Below are 23,108 nucleotides of genomic sequence, written 5' to 3'. Positions count from 1 at the left end.
GTTAGTAAACATATATTTAAGACAGCATTTTAGACCCTGCTTTGCAGTGGTTGTAAGTTGTTTAGTTGTTTTAACAACTTCAGACTCCTGTTCAGTCTAGGTTGTTGACAGGTTCATCCCATCAACATGTGCAACATCTACAGCGCACACAGGCTGTAAATACAGACACTAGTACAATTGTCAGTTCAACATTCCTATGTTTTTCTTTTACTGACATATTTTTCTGACTGACATTGATATTTCTAAATTAGGTACTTGAAGAGAATGCAATTAAAAATAAATTGAAAATGTTTACATATGTACAGTGGGTGGATAAAATAATAGAAACAGCTCATGAAAACATACGTTTTAAATAACAATCACAATTAGATATGCAGCTGGAAAGGTGATTTATATTAGGTTGATGACCCAAACTGTACGCCACAAGCCTCACAAAGCTGAAAATTCATGGTAGGGCTTCCATTCAAAAATCACTTGCATCCAAGGCCAAGGCAAGATACATAACCTGGTATAAGCAGCACAAAATCTAGACTCCCGGAAGAATGGAAAAAAGTAAAAGGGCTTTTCATTGTGGTACACAATGGCTAAGGAATATGAGACTTAAATCTTATAGGACTGGGTGCACCCAATGCTGCAAACATTGTTTTCTTATAAAGGTCCCATTTTCAAGGATACTAATGCTCCATAAACACTAAGATGAAGTCAAAGGCCTTCTGTGGCCTCTTCAATCATCAGGTTTTTGACCATGTATCAAAAATTCAGGAATTCTGAGTGCAATGTAGATTCCCCCCCCTCCCTTGTCCCTCCTAAAATCTAGAGGCTTGTTTTTGAAGAATGGTGCAATATCCTGCTACATAGTTCAGGACTTGAATGACAACATTCCAAGATAGAGTGAAGTTGTTCTGAAGGCAAAGCATAGCTCTACTGCTTATTAGTTCATTAATATGAGTATATTCCTAGGTATTTCTGTTATTTTGTTAACCCCCGCATGTTTATATTGAAGTCCTTTATAAGAACCTGTGTATTTCTGTGTTAAATACTCTTACCTCGTAAGATGATGTATCCTTTGTATGCAGGGATAAAAATTTCTGCTTTTTAGCACATTTCCGGTTTTTTCTCCACCACATGGCTCATTTTTCAGATCAGTGTAAATCCGTGGAAAAATTTGGGGAGGGGGGGAAAAATATGCTTAACAATATTATAAGTACACCAGTGACAATAAATGCTGCCTCACTTGAAAAGTTGGATGGCAGCAAAGATATCAGTGCAAGCCTTGGAAAAGCTCAAAATGCCTTTGCAATACTTCGGCCCATCTGGAGGTCCAAACAATACAGCTTACAAACTAAAGTTAGAATTTATAACAGCAACGTGAAGTCTGTTTTGTTATATGGCTCTGAATGTTGGAGAGTGGTCCACAGTGACATGAAAAAACTGGAGGCGTTCCAAAATAACTGCTTCGGAGGAAATTGTGGTATATTCTGGCCAGTAAAGATATCTAATGAAGAACTACATGAGAAGACCAAATGCAATAGCGTGGTTCAGGAGATCTAGTACCTGCAGGCAAGATGACTTGGGCACGTACTAAGAATGGACCAGCAACTTACCCCAAAGGTTGCCCTCAGATGGACACCAGCAGGAAAGAGAAAATAGGGACGGTCAAGAACTACTTGGAGAAGGACTGTATTATCAAAGCTAAAGGCAATTAATCTCACATGGGGAGAGGCACAACATGTTGCAAATGATAGAGTGAGTTGGCGACAATTTGTTGAGCCCTTATGTCCCAAACCAGGATGAAATCAAAGATATCGATATATATATGCATGGATAGTCAAAACTGGGAAAAGCATGTGAAAAGATCTAAGATGCTTGCGTATGACAATCGAGTGACAAACAGGTAAACAAACATATTACTTGTACAGAGACCGGTTTGTTATATGGTGAGATCCGAGACAACCAGGTGCTTGAATATTCCACGATCTGTAATTGATTAGTTCGATAAGAGCAGTAGCAACCCGGACTAACGATGGCAGCCATAAGTGAGTTGGTGCTTGTCATTCTCTTCCTGCCAAAAATGGCTACAAGAATTTTACATTGCAAACATGATGTGCAAGTGAAAGAAATTAATTTGACTGTTAAATTCTGATGGGGTTAGTTAGATCGAGTAGTAACAATCAAGATTGGACATGACGATAGAAGCATGGACTGGGTGAGTGCATTTGCAAGATCGATGTGCCAGGAAAAGTTCTTTGTAACTTTTGCGAAGATAGTCAGTTACACTTTTTGTGGCATGAAGGCATTGGACAGTCATGTGGCCAGCAGTAAACACTGCAAGATCGTCAAGACCAGAATGATGAACTACACTTTGCCTGGTGCAACAGTCTACGTATGGAATCCATCCCATGTTCAGGAGTGTCAAAACCAGACCAGAGATAGTTAAACCAATTGTTTCGGTGGACAAGAGGGCTACAAAGTTGGACATCAGTAGTACATGATAAGGGCAGAAAAATTTAGTTGTTCTTGTTTTTATATGATTCAACTTTTTTCTCACCCTTTACAATGACCTACAGCTATTAAAATCAGCATTGATATTTCATAAGATGAAAGTATCTGTAGCAGGAGAAAGCTTGACTACTTGTGACTCATCTTATTCACAGAATAACATTTGGAGGAGATGGTAGAAAGAAGATGAAAGTTGCAAAAGTAAGGGCTGAGTGGTGACTGCCAAATATACAGATGTATATGTGTAAATTAATGAAAAGTAAAGAGTGCTAAAGATCTGGAAAAAAGTGGCCAGCGGATTGGACAAAATCAGTCTTTGTCCTGATACTCAAAAAAAGGAGACGCTAAAGATTGTGAGAACTACCGACCGATTGCACTCATCTCTCATGCCAGCAAAATTTTGCTGAAAATAATCTAGTGTCGACTGCAATCGTACGTATAGAGAGAATTGCCAGAAGTTCAAGCAGGATTTAGAAGAGGTCGAGGAACAAGAGACATTATTGCCAATGTGAGATGGATATTGGGAAAGACCAAGGAATATCAAAGGCTTGTCTATCTCTGCTTCATTGACTACAGCAAGGCATTTGACTGTGACTGTTATGACAAACTGTGGGTAACTCTGGCACGGATGTGAATACCAAAGCACATAATTCAGCTAATTAGAAATCTGTATGAAAATGAAGAAGCTGCATACACACACACAGTCTGAAACCGCTTTTCCCGAGCGGGGTTGCGACAAACTGGAGCCTAACCTGGTAACACAAGGCGTAGGGCTGGGGTCAGGGGCAAGAAGCTGCAGTACGCACCAAATGTGGTAACACGGACTGGTTTAAAATAAAACAAGGAGTGAGGCGGGGCTGCATATCGTCACTTTACCTTTTCAGCTTGTATGTTGAACCAATATTTCGTGGAACTAACTTATCAGAAGAATGAGTTAGTGTAAGCGTTGAAGGCAGAAACATAATTTGCAATTTGCTGATGGTATGATGTTCACTAGTGGCAAAGACATGCAATATTTATTAATGAAGTTGAAAACCGAGAGCTGTAATATGGGTCTAGAACTAAACATCAAAAAGATGAAAATTATCAGTACGGAAAATATTGACACCTTTGTGCTTGATGATGATGAAATAGAAGTTGTGAAAAAGCTTTAACCTGCCGGGCTCTTATGTAAATGACAAAGCAACAAGCAGTCAAAAAATTTATTTGGAGGATTACTCTAAGCAGAACATCAATGAAAACTCTTGATAAAGTGTTCAAAACTATAGACTACAATCCAGACCAAGACTAAGCTTGTTCAGGTGCTTGTATTCACAGTTGTAAACTGTGGTTGTTGGGTGATGTGGAAACATGACAGGAAGAAGATACAGTAGATTCATTCAAACTTTGGTGCTGGAGAAGGATTTTGCGTGTTCCATGGGCAGCTAGAACAAACGAGTTAATTGTGCTCGAGATAAAGCCGACCATGTCACCTGAAGCTTAGTCAATGAAATTACGCCTATCATACTTTGGCCACACGACTAGAAGACAGCAATCATTAGAGAAAGAGGTCATGACCGGAAAGATTGAAGGAACAAGGAAAAGAGGAAGACCCACAATGAGATGGCTCAGTACGTTGACACTGGATGAGCTCGCCAAACTAGCACAAAACCAAATTCTTTTTAGATTTTTAATTCATTAAGTCACCATGACTCAAACTTGAGTCGATGACATGTAACTAACTAAAGACTGCTACAGCCTTTCTATTTTTCTGGAAATGTACAATGACCTGAAATACTTTTGTATGGGCAAATAAACTGTTTTGTACAGAGTTTTGACTTAAAATCAACAAGTATCACTTCAGCAATCAAGTAGAAGTTTTCTTAGGAAACTTTCGAGAAATTTCAGTGGAAACTTGAAAGCAGCAAATGCAGACAGTACTGTACATACACAAGCAGTAGTGAGTTTATGTCGACACAGTGGCTCCCAATGTTCGCTTTTGTACATCTGCATGAGCAGACCAGTAATTTTTTTTTTTCTTAACATGGTTTGTTCTTGATTTTTTCAATGAGTACTTGTTGAGATGTCATTCAGTGAAATGTCCCCAATATGCTGTATGTGTTATATGTAACATTATTATTGTAATGATCTTGTTTTCAGTTCCAGATACTGTACATTTCTATGACCTATTTCAACTATGCAAACAGTGTATTTGAACAGTCACGGGGATGGTTTTGGAGAAATTTTCCCCAAAAACACTTAGGTGCCTGAAATAGCCTCGGGTTGTATTTTAGGGCTTTCAAAATTTTTCTGGGGGGAGATATATCCCCATAACTCTATAGCACTGGTGTGACTTTCTGCTTCTTTCATTTATCTCCACTTTCATCCCTGTGTATGCCTCTCCATCCAGAGATGAAGACATGGGAGAGTTCTTGGTGCATATGACCATGTGCATCTGCACTAATGTATTGCTGCATTGTATGCTGCAGACCAAGCTGCAGTGGCTCTGCGAGGAGGTGAAGGAGCGTGGGAACAGGGAGGAAAAACTGCGGCAGCACCTGCAGCAAGGGCGGGAACAGCTGAAGGTTCTGAGAAAGAGCAAGGATGGCGAGCAGAAACTGCTCCTTGAGCGCCTCGCACAGCAGGAACAGCTACTAGAGGACATCCACGGGGAGAAGAGAGGTGGGCATGATGCAGTGGACTGTCTTGTCTTTGGACAGGGCCTCCGTGATGCATATTCATCTATATGCAACCAGGGACCCCTGGCCTCCATCTTTCCTTTATAAATGCTATGCGTCCTCAGTTCGTTCTCACTGTGTCAGTGGTTGCATTGTGGTTATATTCTCTAGGAGGATTTAATAAACTCACCCACTTTCTATCACTATATATAGACTCCTTCCTGTTTTTTCTGTACATTGTTACCCTGACTGTGGTTATGTAGCTTAGCTTCAGTGTAAGAACACTGTACACAATCTGTTATCGTGATGCTACTGAATAGTGTATGGTGCTCAGCATGCATGATGTGCCTAAATATTTTCAATGCAGATTACATTCCCCTGGCCTAATTGTGCAAGAGCATAAATCTTTTTCAGTAATATTGTCAAAATGCAAAAATAGCAATAAACCTTTTTTTGGTTAATATTTGATGATTGACAGATAGGGGTCAGCATCAGTCCCGCCAGAGTGTCTACTTGATGCCTTGTCTGTGGATTTATGTATTTATTTATTTGGTTTCGTGCACTAATTCATAGAAATGCAGAATAAAGGATGCTGCTAAAAGAAAAGCTGACAGAAACCCTAGATAAGCCTAAAGAGGTACTTATTGCCAGAAACCAAGAAGCCTAAACTTGATTTCCATTAAAACAAATGCTCACTTAAGTAACTATTCCTCAGAACAATCACTTTCCCACCATTTTCAATCTGTTTTGGGTTATTAGTGACTTTTTTTTTATTCTTTTAAGTCAGTCAATAATTCCTCCCACGTGTGTATGTGGGGGGGGGGTTGGGGCACTGTGAATACTGATGCTGCCTCCTAGCGCCTCTGCAGTGCAAGAGAACATAGTTTCGGTCCCTGCTTAGTCAGTATGGATTTCTTTCATATTCTCCCTGTGTTTGCGTGGGTTTCCTCCAGGTGCTTCTTCTTCCACTGCAGTTTAGGTGAACTGGTGACACCAAACATTGCCCGTAGGCTCCCCCTGAGAGTTGCAAAACTCTCTCCAGATGAGGGTTTAGCTCCTTTTGGTTTTTTCTCTGCCAGTGAAACCACCATAGAACCACATAATCACAACATTGATGTTGGATCAAGTGCTCAAATGGTCTCCAACCCTCAGTCATGAGGGTGGAGCCTGGCATACATTTACATTCATTCATTTAGCTGACACTTTTCTTCAAAGCAACTGACAATGTTAACCTTTTTTTCTTTCTAAATGGTTATTTAACCATTTATACAGCTGGACAGCTTTACTGGAGCAATTTAGGGTAAGTACCATACTCAAGGGTACTACAGCCAGAGGTGAGATTTGAACCCGCAACCTTTCAAATCTGAAGGCAGCAGTTCTAATTATAGCATATATATGTATGTGAAAAGCCTCTTATATTTACCTACCTACAGCAAAGAAATGGTCTTTGAAAGCGTTCAGCTTTGATGTTCAGAGGCAAGCGCAGTATCACATAGTTATTAAAATGAATTTGATGGCGCACACCATGAGCAGTGCAGTGGTAGCTCTTTACTCATTAAAGTGCATAGCCCTCCCATACGTGCTGCCTTCTGCTATTGCAGTATGTCTACCACAGTGTGGCCAAGTAGTTGCACTGAAATTGGAAAGTGCAGAGTGTGGCTGCTGTTGCTCCTCTGTTCAGCTGAGCCACCAACAGAGAGAGAGCTTATGAATCCATAAAAGCTCAATGGCTCTCCGTGAGCAGCGTGGCCCGTGCCAATAAGTACCTTTGGAGCTGCAGCTTGGCTCATGTGTGCACATACTGCAGCTCTAGCAGTCACAAAGGATGTGAATGCACTGTTTTGTGACTGGAGGAGAACGCGTGTGTGACAGCGAAAACAGTCGTCGTGCTTGAGGGCTCTGGCTCAAAACAGTGTGTGCCTGTGCTGTTGAAACAAGTGAAGGACAACCACTTTCACATGTGCACACTATGGCTGATTTGGGGTGGTAAAGTGAACACCAGTGCTATTAAGTGATCATCATTTTTTTCCTTTCTTTGCTTAACAGAATACAATGGGGTTATAAGACAGGATCAGTAGGCTGAGAAAATGCAAGGTTTACATTTTTCATCCATAAACAGATGAGTAAGTTCCTGTCTGTGAACTCCTTACACCCTTTCCTTTCCTTTCCTCTCCTTCCCTTTCCTTTCCTTTCCTCTCCCCCCCGCTGCTCCTCCTTATTTGCTCGGCTAAGGAATGCATTAACAGGCTCTTTTGCATTCTCTCGGAGTAGACTTTACAGCAAGACAAAGCGCATTGAGTTAAGGCGCTCTGCTCAGGGTTCTTTGAGGGGTCTTCATGACAGCCTCCACCTACCTTCTTATTTTGGCGAGACGGGTTAATCTACTTGATCCTGTCATTACTCTCTTTGGACAATTCTCCAGGTGAATGCAGCTCCCATCTTTTGCTGCTCTTCCAAACTGTCTGTTTCTGCAGTCGAGCATTGCACACGGCACTAGCGGCACTCAATAGGCAGAGGCCTCGAACTTTCTTCTTTCCTCTATTAGGATGAGGGGCCTTTGGATTAAGGGACTTGCTTCAATAACTTCCTCCTGAGATTTGATTAAACTGGTATTAAGCCGGAGGAGCCGGTTGGTTATGTAAAGGTAGAATTTCAAGTCACAGGCCGCTGCTCACAGACCCGATTGTTAGCCGTGAGTGGCTCACTCTTTTCATCTCGCAATGAGTGAAACGACTATTTAAGTATTCCTGATCTTTGTATGAACTGGATCAATGGCAATTTCAATACAAATGAGCACAGAGCACATCAGCCTCCTTTGATTGAATGTTGAATGGGATTTTCTTGCCCTCTCTAATAGTTATACACAGAAGAGGGACGCAAATTAAGAGCAGTCAATAACTTACGTTACATCTTATTGTTTTTCAGTATTTACATTTACATTTATTTATTTAGCAGACACTTTTCTCCAAAGCAACTTCCAGTGAACTCTATGTAGTGTTATCAGCCCACACACCTTATTCACCAAGATGACTTACACTGCTAGATACACTAATTACAGTGAGTTGCTCATCCATACATCAGAGATAATTTTCATAGCTCTAATATGTAAAATCTGTCAGATTTTTGTTTGAAATCATTTCATGTAAGCACAGTGCAAAGTATGTGGCTCTTATGTTAAATAATTAAACATGTAAGAAGGATTTGGGCTCTGGGAGAGCTTAAAGGAGTCTTTGCCCTGAAGTCAAAAGTTTTTGTTTTTTTTTTTTGTTTTTTTCTTGCCCCCTATACCAGGCCATATAGACATTGGGTACACTCCAAGAACATGGATTTACTGTAGTATACTGAATGTGTGGAATATATTTGATTTTCTCCGCTGAGTTCAGTGCGTGTAGCTGAGCTCGGTCATTTTATTAGTTCTTTCATGTTTACTATATGTCTATATGCTCATTTGTACGCTTATTTTCTGTATGAAACATTACTGCTTGCATAAACATTTTTGCCAATATCAGTCCACCCTCAGCATTAAACTCCTCTCTCTCTCTGAGTTCATCTTGCTCACTTCTTCACTGCAAATGTGGGCCTGTTCTAAGATGAGTGACATGGTGGCACAGCGAATATGTCTCTTGTACTCTGGAACTGTACAGGAGCATGTGGGTTTGATACCCACTTGCTCTGTCTTTAGGGGTTTTTTTTTTTTTTTTCTTCTTTTTTTTTCCCCCCATTTTCTTGCACGGGTTGTTTATTTCTGATATTTGGAACTTGTGTTGCAAGCTGTGTGTCCATCTTGAATCCTTTTGTAGTTTTTAAATATTACCCGGCACAATTACTGGCAACGCATTTCAGTAACTCATTGTTTCACCTAAATAACATACACAAAAAGGAGTGAATGGACACAGCCTTCGGCTCTCTAAAGAAACTAAAAAAAGGGAAGAGCTCCCACCTACCTGGAAAGCATACAGTCAGTTAACGGTGTACAATGCCACTATATTCATGATTTTTTTCCTCTTTCTTTGGCACCCTGGCTAACAGCATGGTGATTTATTTGATATGCTGTCTACTTTTTCACTTTACTCTAAAATCCCCTCCTTGCAGTATCAGATGCTCTTCCCTTTCCTCGCTCCTCATGCTCATCAGCCTGTCTCCAGCCTCTGACACTGTCAGCTGCCGATTTCTGCTCTCTTCTCTCGGACAGCTTGGCTCCATGGGAAGGGCACTGAAATAGTTTGAGTCCTGCCTGTCAGCTAGACCTTAACTTTTCTGCTGTGCCTCTGTGCCCTGGATCCCCATGTACAGCTCAGCCTGTCCACTACCAACATCGAGAACTCTTTATTGACTTGGTGCTGCAGATGTACTCTGTTCTGGATAGCCTCCGCAGGATCTACCCTAATCTCACAATAGCCTGTACACAGCTTCTGGTGCAGGTCATGGTGATATCCCAGCTGGGCTACCACAGCACTCTCCTGTCTGCTTCTGCTCTGCTCTTCTGCTCTCTGCCCTCTGCCATCAAAGAACTCCCGCTGCTATAGAATGTTATAGCACGAGTTGTGTTTGACCTGCCCAAGCTTTCCCAAATACCCCCCACTACCTGTAGCTGCCTTTTTCAAGTTCAAATCTCGGGTTATGGCACATAAGACTATCAATTTATCTGCCCCCTGATGCCTACAGGACCTGATTGCTTGCTACACATACAGCATCATAATATATTTTATGACTGTTAATGTGTTTTGAAAACAAATTGCATCTTTTTTAAATTGATTGGATGAAATATAGTAAGTAGCTGTGCTGTAGTGTTCCATGAATCCTTCAACTGAGTAACTGAGACTTATGTGATTGCGGTAACTACAATTGTGTTTTGTTCCCTGTAGTTTACTGTCAGTGGGGGGCGCGGTGGCGCAGTGGCGCAGTGGGTTGGACTGGGTCCTGCTCTCTGGTGGGTCTGGGGTTCGAGTCCCGCTTGGGGTGCCTTGCGGCGGACTGGCATCCCATCCTGAGTGTGTCCCCTCCAGCCTTACGCCCTGTGTTGCCGGGTTAGGCTCCGGCTCCCCGCAACCCCGTATGGGACAAGCGGTTCTGAAAATGTGTGTGTGTGTGATTTGATTTTCACCTCACTTAATAGCCAGTGGGCAAAAAGCAAGGGGCAGGTTAGACAAAAATGATGAATTTGAGAAAGGACAAAGTTTCTTTCCATGGTGAACTTAAGTAAGCCACTGTCAGACTTCTTTCCTTTTTATTAGTTAATTTTATATAATATGGAGTTATACACTCACTGGCCACTTTATTAGGTACACCTTGCTAGTTCCGGGTTGGACCCACTTTTGCCTTCACAACTGCCTTAATTCTTTGTAAAACATTGCTCAGAGATTTTGGTCCATATTGACATGATAGCATCACGCTGTTGCTGCAGATTTGTCGGCTGCACATCCATGATGATCTCCCGTTCCACCACATCCCAAAGGTGCTCTATTGGATTGCGATCTGGTGACTGTGGAGGCCATTTGAGTATCGTGAACTCATTGTCATGTTCAAGAGACCAGTTTGAGATTATTTGAGCTTTGTGACATGGCACGTTATCCTGCTGGAAGTAGCCATCAGAAGATGGGTACACTGTGGTCATAAAGGGATGGACATGGTCAACAACAGTACTCAGGCTGTGGTGTTTAAACGATGCTTTAAACGATGAATTGGTACTAATGGGCCCAAAGTGTCCCAAGAAAATTTCCCCCACACCATGACACCACCACCACCAGCCTGAACCGTTGATACAAAGCAGGATGGATCCATGCTTTCATGTTGTTTACGCCAAATTCTGACCCTACCATCTGAATGTCACAGCAGAAACCGAGACACATCAGACCAGACAACGTTTTTCCAATCTTCTATTCTCCAATTTTGGTGAGCCCGTGCGAATTGTAGCCTCAGTTTCCTGTTCTTAGCTGACAGGAGTGGCACACAGTGTGGTCTTCTGCTGCTGTAGCCCATGTGCTCCAAGGTTCAACGTGTTGTGCGTTCAGAGATGCTCTTCTGCGTACCTCAGTTGTAACGAGTGGTTATTCGAGTTACTGTTGCCTTTCTATCAGCTCAAACTAGTCTGGCCATTCTCCTCTGACCGCTGGCATCAACAAGACATTTTTGCCCACAGAACTGCCGCTCACTGGATGTTTTCTCTTTTTCTGACCATTCTCTGTAAACCCTAGAGATGGTTTTGCGTGAAAATCCCCGTAGATCAGCAGTTTCTGAAATACTCAGACCAGCCCATCTGGCGCCAACAACCATGCCACGTTCAACATCACTTAAATCACCTTTCTCCCCCATTCTGATGCTCAGTTTGAACTTCAGCATATCGTCTTGACCATCTCTACATGCCTAAATGCATTGAGATGCTGCCATGTGATTAGCTGATTAGATATTTGTGTTAACGAGCAGTTGAACAGGTGTACCTAATAAAGTGGCCGGTGAGTGTATAATTCATAATCGTAAATGATCAAAGGATTTATTTACATTTATTCATTTTGTAGACGCTTTTTTCCAAAGCGGCGTACATCTTAGAATGTAATATTTATATACAGTGGAGTGGTGCATGTGGTGGTATGTAGTTTAGTGGTTAGAGCTTCTGCCTTAGTTCTCTGAGGACACAGGTTCACATCCCAGCTACTACTGTAGTTCCTTGAGTAAGGTACTTACCATGAACTGCTCTAGTAAAAATATAACCCCTTGTACAAATTAGTAGGTTTACACTAAGTTGCTTTGGAGAAAAGCATTGGCTCTACAAATAAATTATCATAATTTTTATTCCTTCACTTTCATTTGCACTGAAGCCCCTTGGAAAGATTTAGGATCAAATGTATTAGGGTTCCAAAAAGGCAAAGTTTTTACTGAATGGTTTGTTTTTCCATGGACTCTTTTTGTTTGTTCTTTTAAAAGCATTTTCAATTTTTATCATATTCTAGCCAATGTGAAACATCATGAATCACAAACTAATGAGTAAAATCAATGTAGGGTATCTCTTACCACAGGGTTTGAACTTTGTACAAGAGCTTTACCACAATAAGGAGGTTTTGTATTGAGCCCTGACACAATTGGCTGCATGTGGACGCAGGTAAAGGTTGCCTTACTTTGGCGGATGATGCAACAACCTTATTTTCACCTTCTTTTGCCAGCTGAAGGTGACATTTGGATGGAATCTGAAGGGCACATGAGGTCACAGTTGACTGGTACAAAGGTGTTCCCCATCTGTACCATGAGTCATGGCAGAGAAACCGTGTGTTCAGAGGCCATGCTCTAGAACACAGCCCCTGCTAGCAGTGTGTGTGTGTGTGTGTGTGTGTGTGTGTGTGTGTGTGTGTGTGTGTGTGTGTGTGTCCTCACACCCCCATACTCATCACACTCCACAAACTCCCCACATTCCTCACACTTCACACATTCCCCACAGACCACAAACTTCCCATACTCCTCACACTCCACACACACTGCCCACACACCCACAGTCCACAAACTCCTCACACTCCAAAAACTCCCTACACTCCTTACACTTCTTACACACCACAAACTCCCCACATTCCTCGCACTCCTCACACTGCATGCTGATCAATGGCCCTGCCGCGGGTTCCCTAACCCTTTTAACCACCCTGCTTTCTCACTGTGCAGCTCATCAGCGCACCTTTGCTTTGGCCGCTCCAGCAAGCACTTGGGGAGGGAGCTTTGGGAACGCTGTATTTACGGGTGACACTGTCGCCTTCACAATAATCACTCCTCCCCCCCCACCTGCAGACTACACCCCCCATGCCTGTTTCACATCCCTGTCATGAGCACTCATGGCCTTTACAGGAAAAGGGGATTAAAACACTACTAAAGAAAGACATGACTGACTAAACAGCTTCTTTATTGGCACGTTCTTACACACACAGAACCTTGTGCTAAGGTGTGCCTTATGGATAAAGCTGTCAAATATGCTTATTTAGTGAAATGGCTTGTCAGCGGGTTCTAGGCTGGAAACGGTTATGTGGCACCATAAGCTTGTCTCTGCACATCACATTCAGCCTTATATAACTGTGGCACAAGTAGTCATGTGGTGATTCTTCATTGTATTAAATGAATGCAGTGCTGCCTCATGAAATCTGCTATTCATATAATGTGATAAGTGGGAACCAGCACTTTTTGTGTGTGTGCGTGTGTGCGTGCGTGTGTGTATGTGTGTGCTGGCCTAGATATAGCAGTGTGAGTGGAAACTAATCAGAGAAAATGAAGGATTTTCTGTAGTTCAGTCTTGTGGGCTGCTGTTTTTAAATGATGCTCATTATAAACTTGCGCCTGACGGAGCTGAATTTAAATGTTCTCTAAAGCAGGGCATATGCGGTACCTGGTGTACAGTACAGATTACAGCACGCAGACATTTTTAGTGCAGAAATTTTAACGCTGCGGTTTTGATCCTGGGGAGGATGGTGGTGCAGTGGGCTTGGCTAGGTCCTGCTCTCTGGCGGGTCTGCGGTTTGAGTCGCGCTTGGGGTACCTTGCAGCGGACTGGTGTCCCATCCTGGGTGTGTCCCCTCCCCTTCCAGCCTTGCACCCTATGTTGCTGAGTTAGGCTCCGGTTCACCATGACCCTGCTTGGGACAAGTGGCTTCAGTCAATGTGTGTGTGTGTGTGTGTGTGTGTTTTGATCCCAGACCAGGTGTGAAATAAATAAAAAATTATTTCAGTCTCTCAGAACTTGTATGGTACGACAGGATGTGGGTTCAGTGCCCATGCGTGTGTATTTGGGCAGCTATAGAATTATAGTGGTTAGAGTTGTTGCCTTTGGATGTGAAAGTCACAGGTTCAAATATCACTTACTGCTGTGCTGTAAACCCTTGAGCAAGAAGATACTTACCTTAAATCGCTCCAGTAAAATTACTAATTTTTATCAATGGGTTAATAATTTTAGGGAGCTTAACACTAAGTTGCTTTGGAGAAAAATGTCAGCTACTTTAAATAAAAAATGTAGAGTGTTCCACTGCTCTACTGCATAGATGAGTGGTGCATCTAACACTGTAAGTGACCTCGGGTGAGAACATGGCAGCTAAATAGTACATAGTGTCCAGTGTAAGTCACTTTGGAGAAAAACGTCTGTTGAAAGACGTCACTTGAGCTGGGTGCACCAGAGCAGAGGTACACAGGCGGAGAGAAGAGTGGACGACATGAAGCAAGTAGCAGAGAATAATGTCACAATTTGAGGCATCTTGAAGCCTTATATCATCAAGTAAATCTAATCTTAATCTACACTAAATGCTAATGTCTTGTTTAAATTCACCACAACTGTATCCAAATGCACTTTTCTAATGTATAGCAGAGCACATTTGTGGTAAGTATTGATTATGGCTGTAGTATCGATTATGGCTACAGTAGCAGCACTAATAGCCCCAGACAGAAGGCATCACCCAGCCAGGTCAGAGTGCCAGGTATGCTGTATCCTACAGAAACAATCTGGGGATCACCTCATCTTGTAGCTGTCAGGCAGTAAGGCAAAGTGATGTTTTACTTCATGAGTGCTAACCAATGCAGGTGTACTGTAGCTGTTTGCTTTCTTGTGTAAAACAACCTCCCACAGTGAGATACAGTGTTTAAAAAAAAAAAAAAAAAAAAAACTCACATTGTGTGTTCCCCCCCCCCCATAAATACCGTGGCCATAGTTTATTGATGGCCAAAAGTGAGAAGTTTAGCTGCAATGTAATGTAATGTAAGTAGGAAAACTGGTTCTATAGCACAGTTAGGTATGTTTTAGTTATCACAACTTCTCTCCACAGTGACACCGAGTGCTGAACAACGATAAAGAGACATAAAAATAACATAAATAAAAGGTTAGCTAAACATAAAACTACTACAAGAACCATATTAGCTAGTAACGCTATAAGGTAAACCAACTGGTCACGGAGGAAAGGAAAACAAAAAAACTTCCAAAGATGGAAGAAAAATCACTGAGTCAAATTCAAATTATATTTTTCCTCATTCAGTATTTATTCAATTTTCCTGCCTGTGCTCACGATACAAAATGACTTAATTTTTAGAATATAGTAGTTTGAGGAACACATCTTCTTCATTCCTGTGCATACAAGAATTTACTCAATAGCTTATGTAATTTGTGTATAATGTGGATTTTTAGTTTTTCTTAAAAGGCATATGTTTAAGTAAAATACAATAGGGCCAGCATATAGGCATGACCCATTACTTTAAGAGGTTTGGGGGGACATGAACAGGGCTTTGTCTAGAGTAGCCCTTTCTTTCACAATACACTTTGTAATTATATTTTTATTATTGCATTCGTACAAAGTAACTTTTTCTAATCCAGGCCTCAGAACTACAGAGGTTGGTTTTTTCTACAGCTTCACAGTGTGTTTTATCGCAAAGGTTGCAAATATGTACCTTTTTATTACCGTTCAGTTAGGTAATTTAAGTAAAGTACCTTAGACAAGGGTGGAATAGCAAGTAATTGAACCTGAAATCATTCAAACCATAGTTCTTTCACAAAGTGTCTTTCTCTGTGTTTCCATTGTAGTTCCCTGCACCTGTCACACAAATCATGTTATCCTTATGAACATCCCTTGGGTGTTCTGAATAAGACTGCTTAAAGGGGTTGGGAGAGGAAAAACTCAAAATTACCTTCATAAACACCCAGAAGCTATAAAAATGTGAGTGGGGATGGAGGATCTGGTTGACAGCGAGGAGGAGAATTGATGATGAGTGAAGATAACTGTGCACATATGTGGATGTTTAACAAACATTGTAGTCGTTCTGTGATTGAATTAGTCATCATTTATGTCTTAAAGGTGAGCTTAAATTGTGTATGTATAACTTGTCAATCTTAATATCATTGCGACTGTGGTTGCAGAGCTGCTGGAGAGGATGCGCAGAAAAGATGAGGACATGCAAAGCCTCCAGGTGAGAGGTTGGAGCCTGCAGGATCGCCCTTCCAGGTGTCATTCCCACATTCCACTGCAGTGAGAGCAGGAAGTTCTTGAGCTGTTCTAATGCAGAACAGCAGCTATAAACTCTATACTTGTTACATTCCTACACCATGTTACTGTCTTGATTTCATTTCTAAGCACAGTATTTCACTGTGTAACTCTTTCCAATGTGACATGCTTACAACTGAGCTTGCAACAGTGTATGTTTCTCTCACCTTGTTCTCGTGACTGTCACACCCTGAAATCTGTCCTTTTTTTTCTAGGACCGAATATTGGATCTGGAAACTGTAAGTAGACTGTAAATAACCTTTAAATATCAACATTTATAAAATCTCATGATGTGTTTCTATACAGTTATGTATCAAAAGTCTACGCATAATGTAATTCATTTCCATGCTCTGGATATTCCCTCAAATAAAAAACTGTTCCATTCTAGGAGCAGGTTAGGGTTTTACTTCTGACAGATATCTGGAAGTGTGATTCATTCATGTTGACCTTGGAAAACATTCTAAATGCTGTTTCGGGAGAGCATTGTACACCAGTGTAGTGACATTGCTAAAGAAAGTACATGAAATTATTTGACATTTTTTGTCCAAAGTTATTTTTATTTTATTTTCATGAAGTTCATATGTCTTGAGCTCAACAGCTGCGCTCCTTCTGAGATTACACCTGCATTTTTTTATCATGACATTCTTCACCCTTTGTTGCCTTAATTTTTAATTGATTAATGTACACTAAAATCTAATGTTTTGTTTAAATTCATCACAACTGTATCCAATCCACCATATTGTGGACTTTTATTTGTGAAAACCGTGGAATAAGATGTCCAGTTAGGAGGGATCTGAGATTTGTGATGTTGAGTCCAATGGAGTTGAGTCATGGTGACCTGCTGTGACTAAGGCCATCCACTACTTCCTAGTTACCTTGTTCTTCTTCTTCTTCCTCCAATTATTCAAACCATTACTATCTTCACAAAAAGAATTCGTCTTTGCATGTTGCATCCAAGGTATGATAACCACAGTCTCCTCATTTGTTCTTCCATTTGAGTGTGGCCTGATTTGGCTATTGTGGTATTCTTAAGTCTCCTCCAGCACCACAGTGTCTGTGTTTTTTCCTCTCCTATTCATTATTTAAAGTTCATCTTTCATGTCAATAAAGTGTTACACGATATACCATTGCTTCAGCAATTATAGTCTTCGTTTTTGTCGGTATGTCGGCACATTTAAGGATTTTTCCCCGATGTTTAATTGCAGCTTTACCAACTGCTAGTCTTTGGCATATATTTTTACTGCTTGACCCCCTTGCTGTCAATCAGTTATCCTAGAAGATCTTGTCAACTCCTTTATCTTCCCCAGTGACATGAAAATTCACTGCTGCGCCACTCTACCTTCTGTCTAACCCTAACCCTATCTAACATTGTTCTGATGAAAGTGCTATACAGTAAGTGACCTGGGAGAAGCAATGTGTAAGTGTAAGTGACAAAAAAGGTGTGGTAACTTTCCGAAGGCCCATGAAGAGACTTAGCCCGAGTCAGTATCATAATTTCCCTGCACAGGAAAGCAAAGTTCTGTGCTCCATGCAACTCAGGCTGACAAATATAAACAGTAAATGTAAGGTTTTAGAGGAGGGCTTGCACAGTTAGAGAACACTTCCTGAAATAAATACCATGGGTATAGTTTATCGGTGGCCAAAGCGAGAAGTCTGGCTGTAGTGTAACACGTTAGAAAATAAGTAGGAAATCTGGTCCTGTTGTTTCTCTCATCACGCTTGTTATGTTTCAGCACTTTCAGTTGTACAATTAAAATGTACACTTATGATCATGGGACACAAGCACAGTAACTTAAGGCTTCAGAATAAAATTGACTTTCTTCTGGATCTTCTGGGCTGGAAGAGAGGCAAGGACTGGTGTCGCACAGTACCTGGGCTTTTCGGGCGTAAGTTCGGATCTGGCTAAAGTTACGTAGAGTTTGCATATTCTTCCTGTGTCTGCTGTGTCACTGTTTCACCTTAGGTTCCCTCCGGGTACTCCGGTTTCCTCTCTTGGTCTGAAAACGTGTTTCAGGTGACCTGGACACTCTAAATTACCTGTAGTGTGTGTGTGTGTGGGCATGGGAAAGTATGTGTTTGTGGCAGCATGTCCAGTGTGTGTGTACCCCCTTTGTCAAGCACCCAGTGATTCCAGCATAGGCTCTGCATCACTGCAGCACTGAGCAGGACAAGCAGTTAGTGGGTGAGTGGGTGTGGAGCAGGGCACCAGAAAGTCATATTATGTAAGTATAGCTCAGCCCTATTCTACTTGTCTTATCAGTGAGGCCCCACTTTTATTGTGCAAGACATCATAATTGCAAAAGTGACAACTGCTGCAGGCTCTCCATTTGAATGTGGAAGATAACAGTGCCTTTGATTCAGCAGCAGTAATACATTATTGATCTTCAAAGCTAGCACAGATCAATAGTTATCACCAAATGAGGAGAAATACGTAGATGCTTTTATGAAAGCCTACTATTTATGGTATTCATATAATGACCTCTGTGCTACTGGTAAGTCCATAGAAATCACTTTTTAAAACTACTTTTTTTATTCAGAATGGGGTGGGGTGGGTTCTTCTGTGTTTTGTGGATCCGTGTGAGAAAGAATAGACATCCATCTGACCTTCTTTCTCAGGTTCGACCCATTGGTATTTAGTATATATGTTAGTGGTAAACACGAGCTTTCTGGTTAAACTGACTGATGAATGATAAATACAGAGAGTCAGTAGAGACCCAGTTTTCTGCATGTCAGATAACGTGTTCAAAAGAAAAGCAACATGAAACAGTAATCCGGAAGTAATTTGATTGCTTCTCTGTTAAAAATAATGACCGTTTTCTTTAAAAGCCATTCATACATGTATGGAGTGCCAGAAATGAATGAGCTGCTTGGTATTCCTTCAGCTGATCACACTTGTGCGCTACAGTTCAGTGCTTCAAATTAGATTACCAGTAGAAGCATTGTGGCCTTCAGTTTTCGCCCATTGTTTTAAATCATTCTTGCTTACTGCGAAAACATAATGGCAGCTAATATCGAGCTTTCTGTCTACTCACTGATTTACTGTCTTTTTCACTACAGCCTCGCATTACAGGGATCACCGAATGTGTTTTTTAAATGAAAGGCCCTTCAATGAAACTTGTAATTGTTAGTGTACATCTTAAATATTCTCCCAAAACTTGTTTTTTTTCTTATCCTGTTTAATCCCATTCAGCGGACTAAAGTTGCACTAGAGCATCTGGAGTCTGTTCCGGAGAAGCTGAGCTTACTTGAGAACTTCAAGGATCTTGAGGTAGGCAGCCAAATGAAAAGCAATGCCCTATTTGCTTATGCTTTGACATATGACCAAGTTTTGAGTCATTTGCCCATCAAAGAAGTGTGTCACATATTCCATAGTTGTTGGTTCCTTTATGTTGTCTTCCAGAAAAAAAGAGGCATTTCTGCATCTTGTTACACTGTTGAGCACAATGTTTGAATTAGATGTTTGCTGATACGTTGAGGGCAGCGTATGGCATTGTATGGTATGGTGCATGGTAGTCTGAATGGGATGGGGCGAACTGGGTGGAGTCACTCCGAAGTGCCTAACGTGTAGTTACCCAAACCGTTGTGAGAAAAAAAGAATAGCTTTTGGAAGGCATCATTGCCAGTGTTCCCAAGACACTCTGGGCCTTTCATCCTGTGGAATGCCTGGTTGAGAGACAGCATTTGACCATCTGTGGCTAGCAAGGCTCCAGCACACAAGGCTGACCAGTGTGGGCCAACAGCCTTCTGGGTATGGGGACCTACGATATGGTTCACTCAGTGAGATCACAGTCCTATCACAGTCTACCAGAGGCTTTCTAGCGAGTCCAGAGGGAGCTCTGTTCTTCTGTCCATTTCTTTTTGTACCTCAAACACTGCTTTCCTTTCAGCCTTGTTCTGATCCCATTCAGGTAACATGCAATAGGTAGTTTAAAGCAGGCAGCAGTCTAGTTTTCTTAATTTTCTACAGCTGTGCTGTATTCGGGGCTGCAAGATTAGCAGGCAACAAAAACACTGAATTCTTCAGTGGATAAATGCTCTCAACACAGCCAGAACTCCCACATGACTTTTTAGTTTGCTAGCCGTTTTGTTTCAAATCGTAAAATGTTTACCTTCATTCGCATGACAATTACTATGAAAAACAAAAAAATTTCAGCCATTTCATTGTGATCCATTCTGGTGATTCATGCACTCAGCCTACAGCTGTATTGAAATAGATTTACTGGGAAACATTTCCCATTTCACAAAGCTTTGGTGAATATAGTAAAGAAAATCCTGGTTGATTTTGAACCACCTTCGCTACAAGCAGTCGTGATGCAGTAAAGAGGGTACTGTAGTGTCAGTAGCTAGACTACTGCAAATATAGTTACTGAATACATCTATAGATCTTGTTGTGAGCACCGGCTGTGTGCCTATGGTGATGTAGAGCAGCAGTGTTTTCCCCGAGCCTGCAGTCAGCACTTTGGCTGGTAGGGCCCTGTATCCGTGCAGCATGATGACTGAGCACCCCCCCCTACCCCCCATGGCAGGAGTGCCAGCGCCAGAGGGAGATGGTGGAGCAACGCTACGCCAAGTACAGGGAGATCGTTGGGGTCCTGCAACATGAGCTCGAAGAGTCCAAAAGACGGATCCAGGAATACAGGGTTTGTTTGTGAACCGACCGCTCTGTGCACCTCTCCGTCGGAGTTGTGTGTGATTGTTTTCTGGTTTGCCATTCCTCTATACCACTGTGGTGGGCTTTATTACTGTGGATTGAAAGAAATAGACAATCCATGCAGATGATGAAGTGATATTTATGTTTCTGCCGAATCATTTGTCTGCCACGAGGCAGATAATTCCTTCATGTGATCAATCCGAACTTTCAACCCCCATCATACTTTGTGTTGGTGGAATCCATTGCCAGAGGACTTACTTAGCAGTAGATGGTAATTGCACCAGCCTAACATCCTATAAGCAGAAGCTCTGTGAAGTGTTAATGATTCCTACTGTCTAGAATTCCCATCCAGAAGCCTGGATGGAATATACAGAAACTGACGCATGGAATTTCCCCATATATGGGAGAAAAAAAAAATCCTCCCTTTAAAATTCCCTCTGAAATGCGTCCTCCAAGTCGTCTCAACTGCAGCTATTTGTAGTGATGAACTCTGGAAGATCCAGAGGTTTTGTAAATAAAATGATTTGATTGGCCACACACAGGGGTTTAATGCAGCTGCAGTTCTTTAATCGTGGCTCCCTCTATGTTCATTTTTTTCAGAACGACAAGTTGGACGCTACATCACGCAGCCTTCGATTGGCCACCCTGTCGTCCTCCATCCGGGACCAGGGCAGCTTCCTGTCCAGCACCCTACTCACCAGCATGGGTTGTGAGTACACTGAGTGCCACCTCTGCAATGTGCACCATTGACCCAAACTTTTCATAAGCATATCACTTGGTGCGAAATTGAAATTGTTACTTGGTGCACACACTCTTTGATCAGCCCAAATGTGACATTGTCTGACCAGTAGGGTCAGTGAGGTCAGAGAACTAGTGCACTTTTGCTGGGCTTTGTTTACAGGCACCTACTGGCTGCTATGGTACACAAAGTATGTACAATGTGTTACTTTGCAGTGTTGGCACAATCTGCAAACTGGGCCACAACAGCAAATAAGTGGACTTGCAGTAGATGTATCCGTATCGTTTCTAGTGCAGCAATGTTTGAAAAGAGCCTAGAGGGCCTGAATTCTTGTTTAAGGCACTGTTTGTATAGACAGTGTCAAAAATGCAATGTGCAGTATTTCAGCTGTTAGCAGGATGAAGGCTCAAATTCTGCAATCAACAACACGCTCACCTTTCTTATGTGGATTTTTAACATACATTTAATTTCATGCTTCATTACTTCCAACACGAAAGAAAGGATTTCTCTGGTACAAACCTATCACTGTATCAATTAACTGAAGGCTATGCAAAAAAAGTTGTGATTCTCCAGAATGATTTCTGTTTTTAAAAAAGGTCAGCTGATATCACATAGACATTTCAAAATATTCAAGGGATTTTAGTAAGAAATTTGTCAGTCAAAAAAAGAATAGTCAATATGAGGAGCATGATTTTTCAATACAAACCATACAAATGAATGTGCAAAATCATTTGTTAAGACCAGCACTCTCAGCAGTTTATTGCAATTGCTCTGACAAGTATTACCAGCTATGGGCTGTAGAAACTACTCATGTTCATGTTTGTTGTGAAATAAATAGGCTACGAAAAGTACCATTTGGCATTTAATTTGCTTTTTCAGTGCTGAAGATGTGACGTAAGACATGTTTCTCCTCCGTCTTCACAGCCACACAAATGTCTCTCCTCTCCAGATTTTCCCAGCGTGCTTGAAGATGGCCAGTCCCCTTTGGGCAAAGCAAAATGTTGCACAGAGAATGGGAGCACTTAGTTCTTCATCTTACCAAACAGTTACATACTCTGGTATCTATCATTTCGGACCTCTTCCTCGCTTGGTTCATGTGTAACTGGCTCCACAGCAATAAAATGCAGCTACCTCAAAGACAGATGTCCCACAGGAATTTTTGCATGGAAGGGTGTAAAATAAAGTAATCCATCCAGTGGAAACTTTTTATTCCAACATCTTTTCCTGACCAAACTGCTGCAGTAACAGTTAATCATATTTCTGCCTATGCAGTTATTCAGTCACTAAGGTAACACAATCTTTGCTACATTTTAGTGTAACAGCATTGGATGGAGCAAGAATCTGTATAAAAATATCCCTTTGTTGGCTGAATTTCAGATCGACATTTTAACAAGTATTCTGTGTATGCGTGTACTGAATATTGCACACATTTACTGTACATTCAGAAAAGGTTTTGCCTGAAAAGTTGTGTTGTGTAAGAACAGATGGACCTCAGGTTTACACGTCTCATCTGTCAGTCTTTTGTCTATCAATGACTATCATGTAACTGAATGCTCTCATTTATATTGTACATATTA

At 41.5% G+C, this 23,108-nt stretch overlaps 1 protein-coding gene across 2 annotated transcripts in view; it reads left to right on the top strand.

The window, feature by feature from the left end:
- The window catches only part of cep128 (centrosomal protein 128), a 75,463-nt gene extending 52,650 nt beyond the window's left edge, over positions 1 to 22,813 (top strand). Inside the window, exons 18-24 of one of the 2 annotated variants that reach the window (XM_018732284.1) lie at positions 4,968 to 5,160; positions 16,018 to 16,067; positions 16,357 to 16,380; positions 19,332 to 19,409; positions 20,668 to 20,781; positions 21,393 to 21,501; positions 22,481 to 22,813. In XM_018732284.1, the coding sequence (XP_018587800.1) occupies positions 4,968 to 5,160; positions 16,018 to 16,067; positions 16,357 to 16,380; positions 19,332 to 19,409; positions 20,668 to 20,781; positions 21,393 to 21,501; positions 22,481 to 22,557 (645 nt within the window). In that variant the 3' untranslated portion in view covers positions 22,558 to 22,813. Of the gene's footprint in view, positions 1 to 4,967; positions 5,161 to 16,017; positions 16,068 to 16,356; positions 16,381 to 19,331; positions 19,410 to 20,667; positions 20,782 to 21,392; positions 21,502 to 22,455 lie in introns of both variants that reach the window. The other variant, XM_018732285.1, reaches the window with a different exon arrangement.
- Positions 22,814 to 23,108: the final 295 nt, after the last annotated feature.

The sequence above is a fragment of the Scleropages formosus genome, chromosome 1 (genome assembly GCF_900964775.1).
Source record: "Scleropages formosus chromosome 1, fSclFor1.1, whole genome shotgun sequence".
Taxonomy (NCBI): Eukaryota; Metazoa; Chordata; class Actinopteri; order Osteoglossiformes; family Osteoglossidae; genus Scleropages; species Scleropages formosus.
This window is presented reverse-complemented; position numbering and strand designations above follow the sequence as displayed.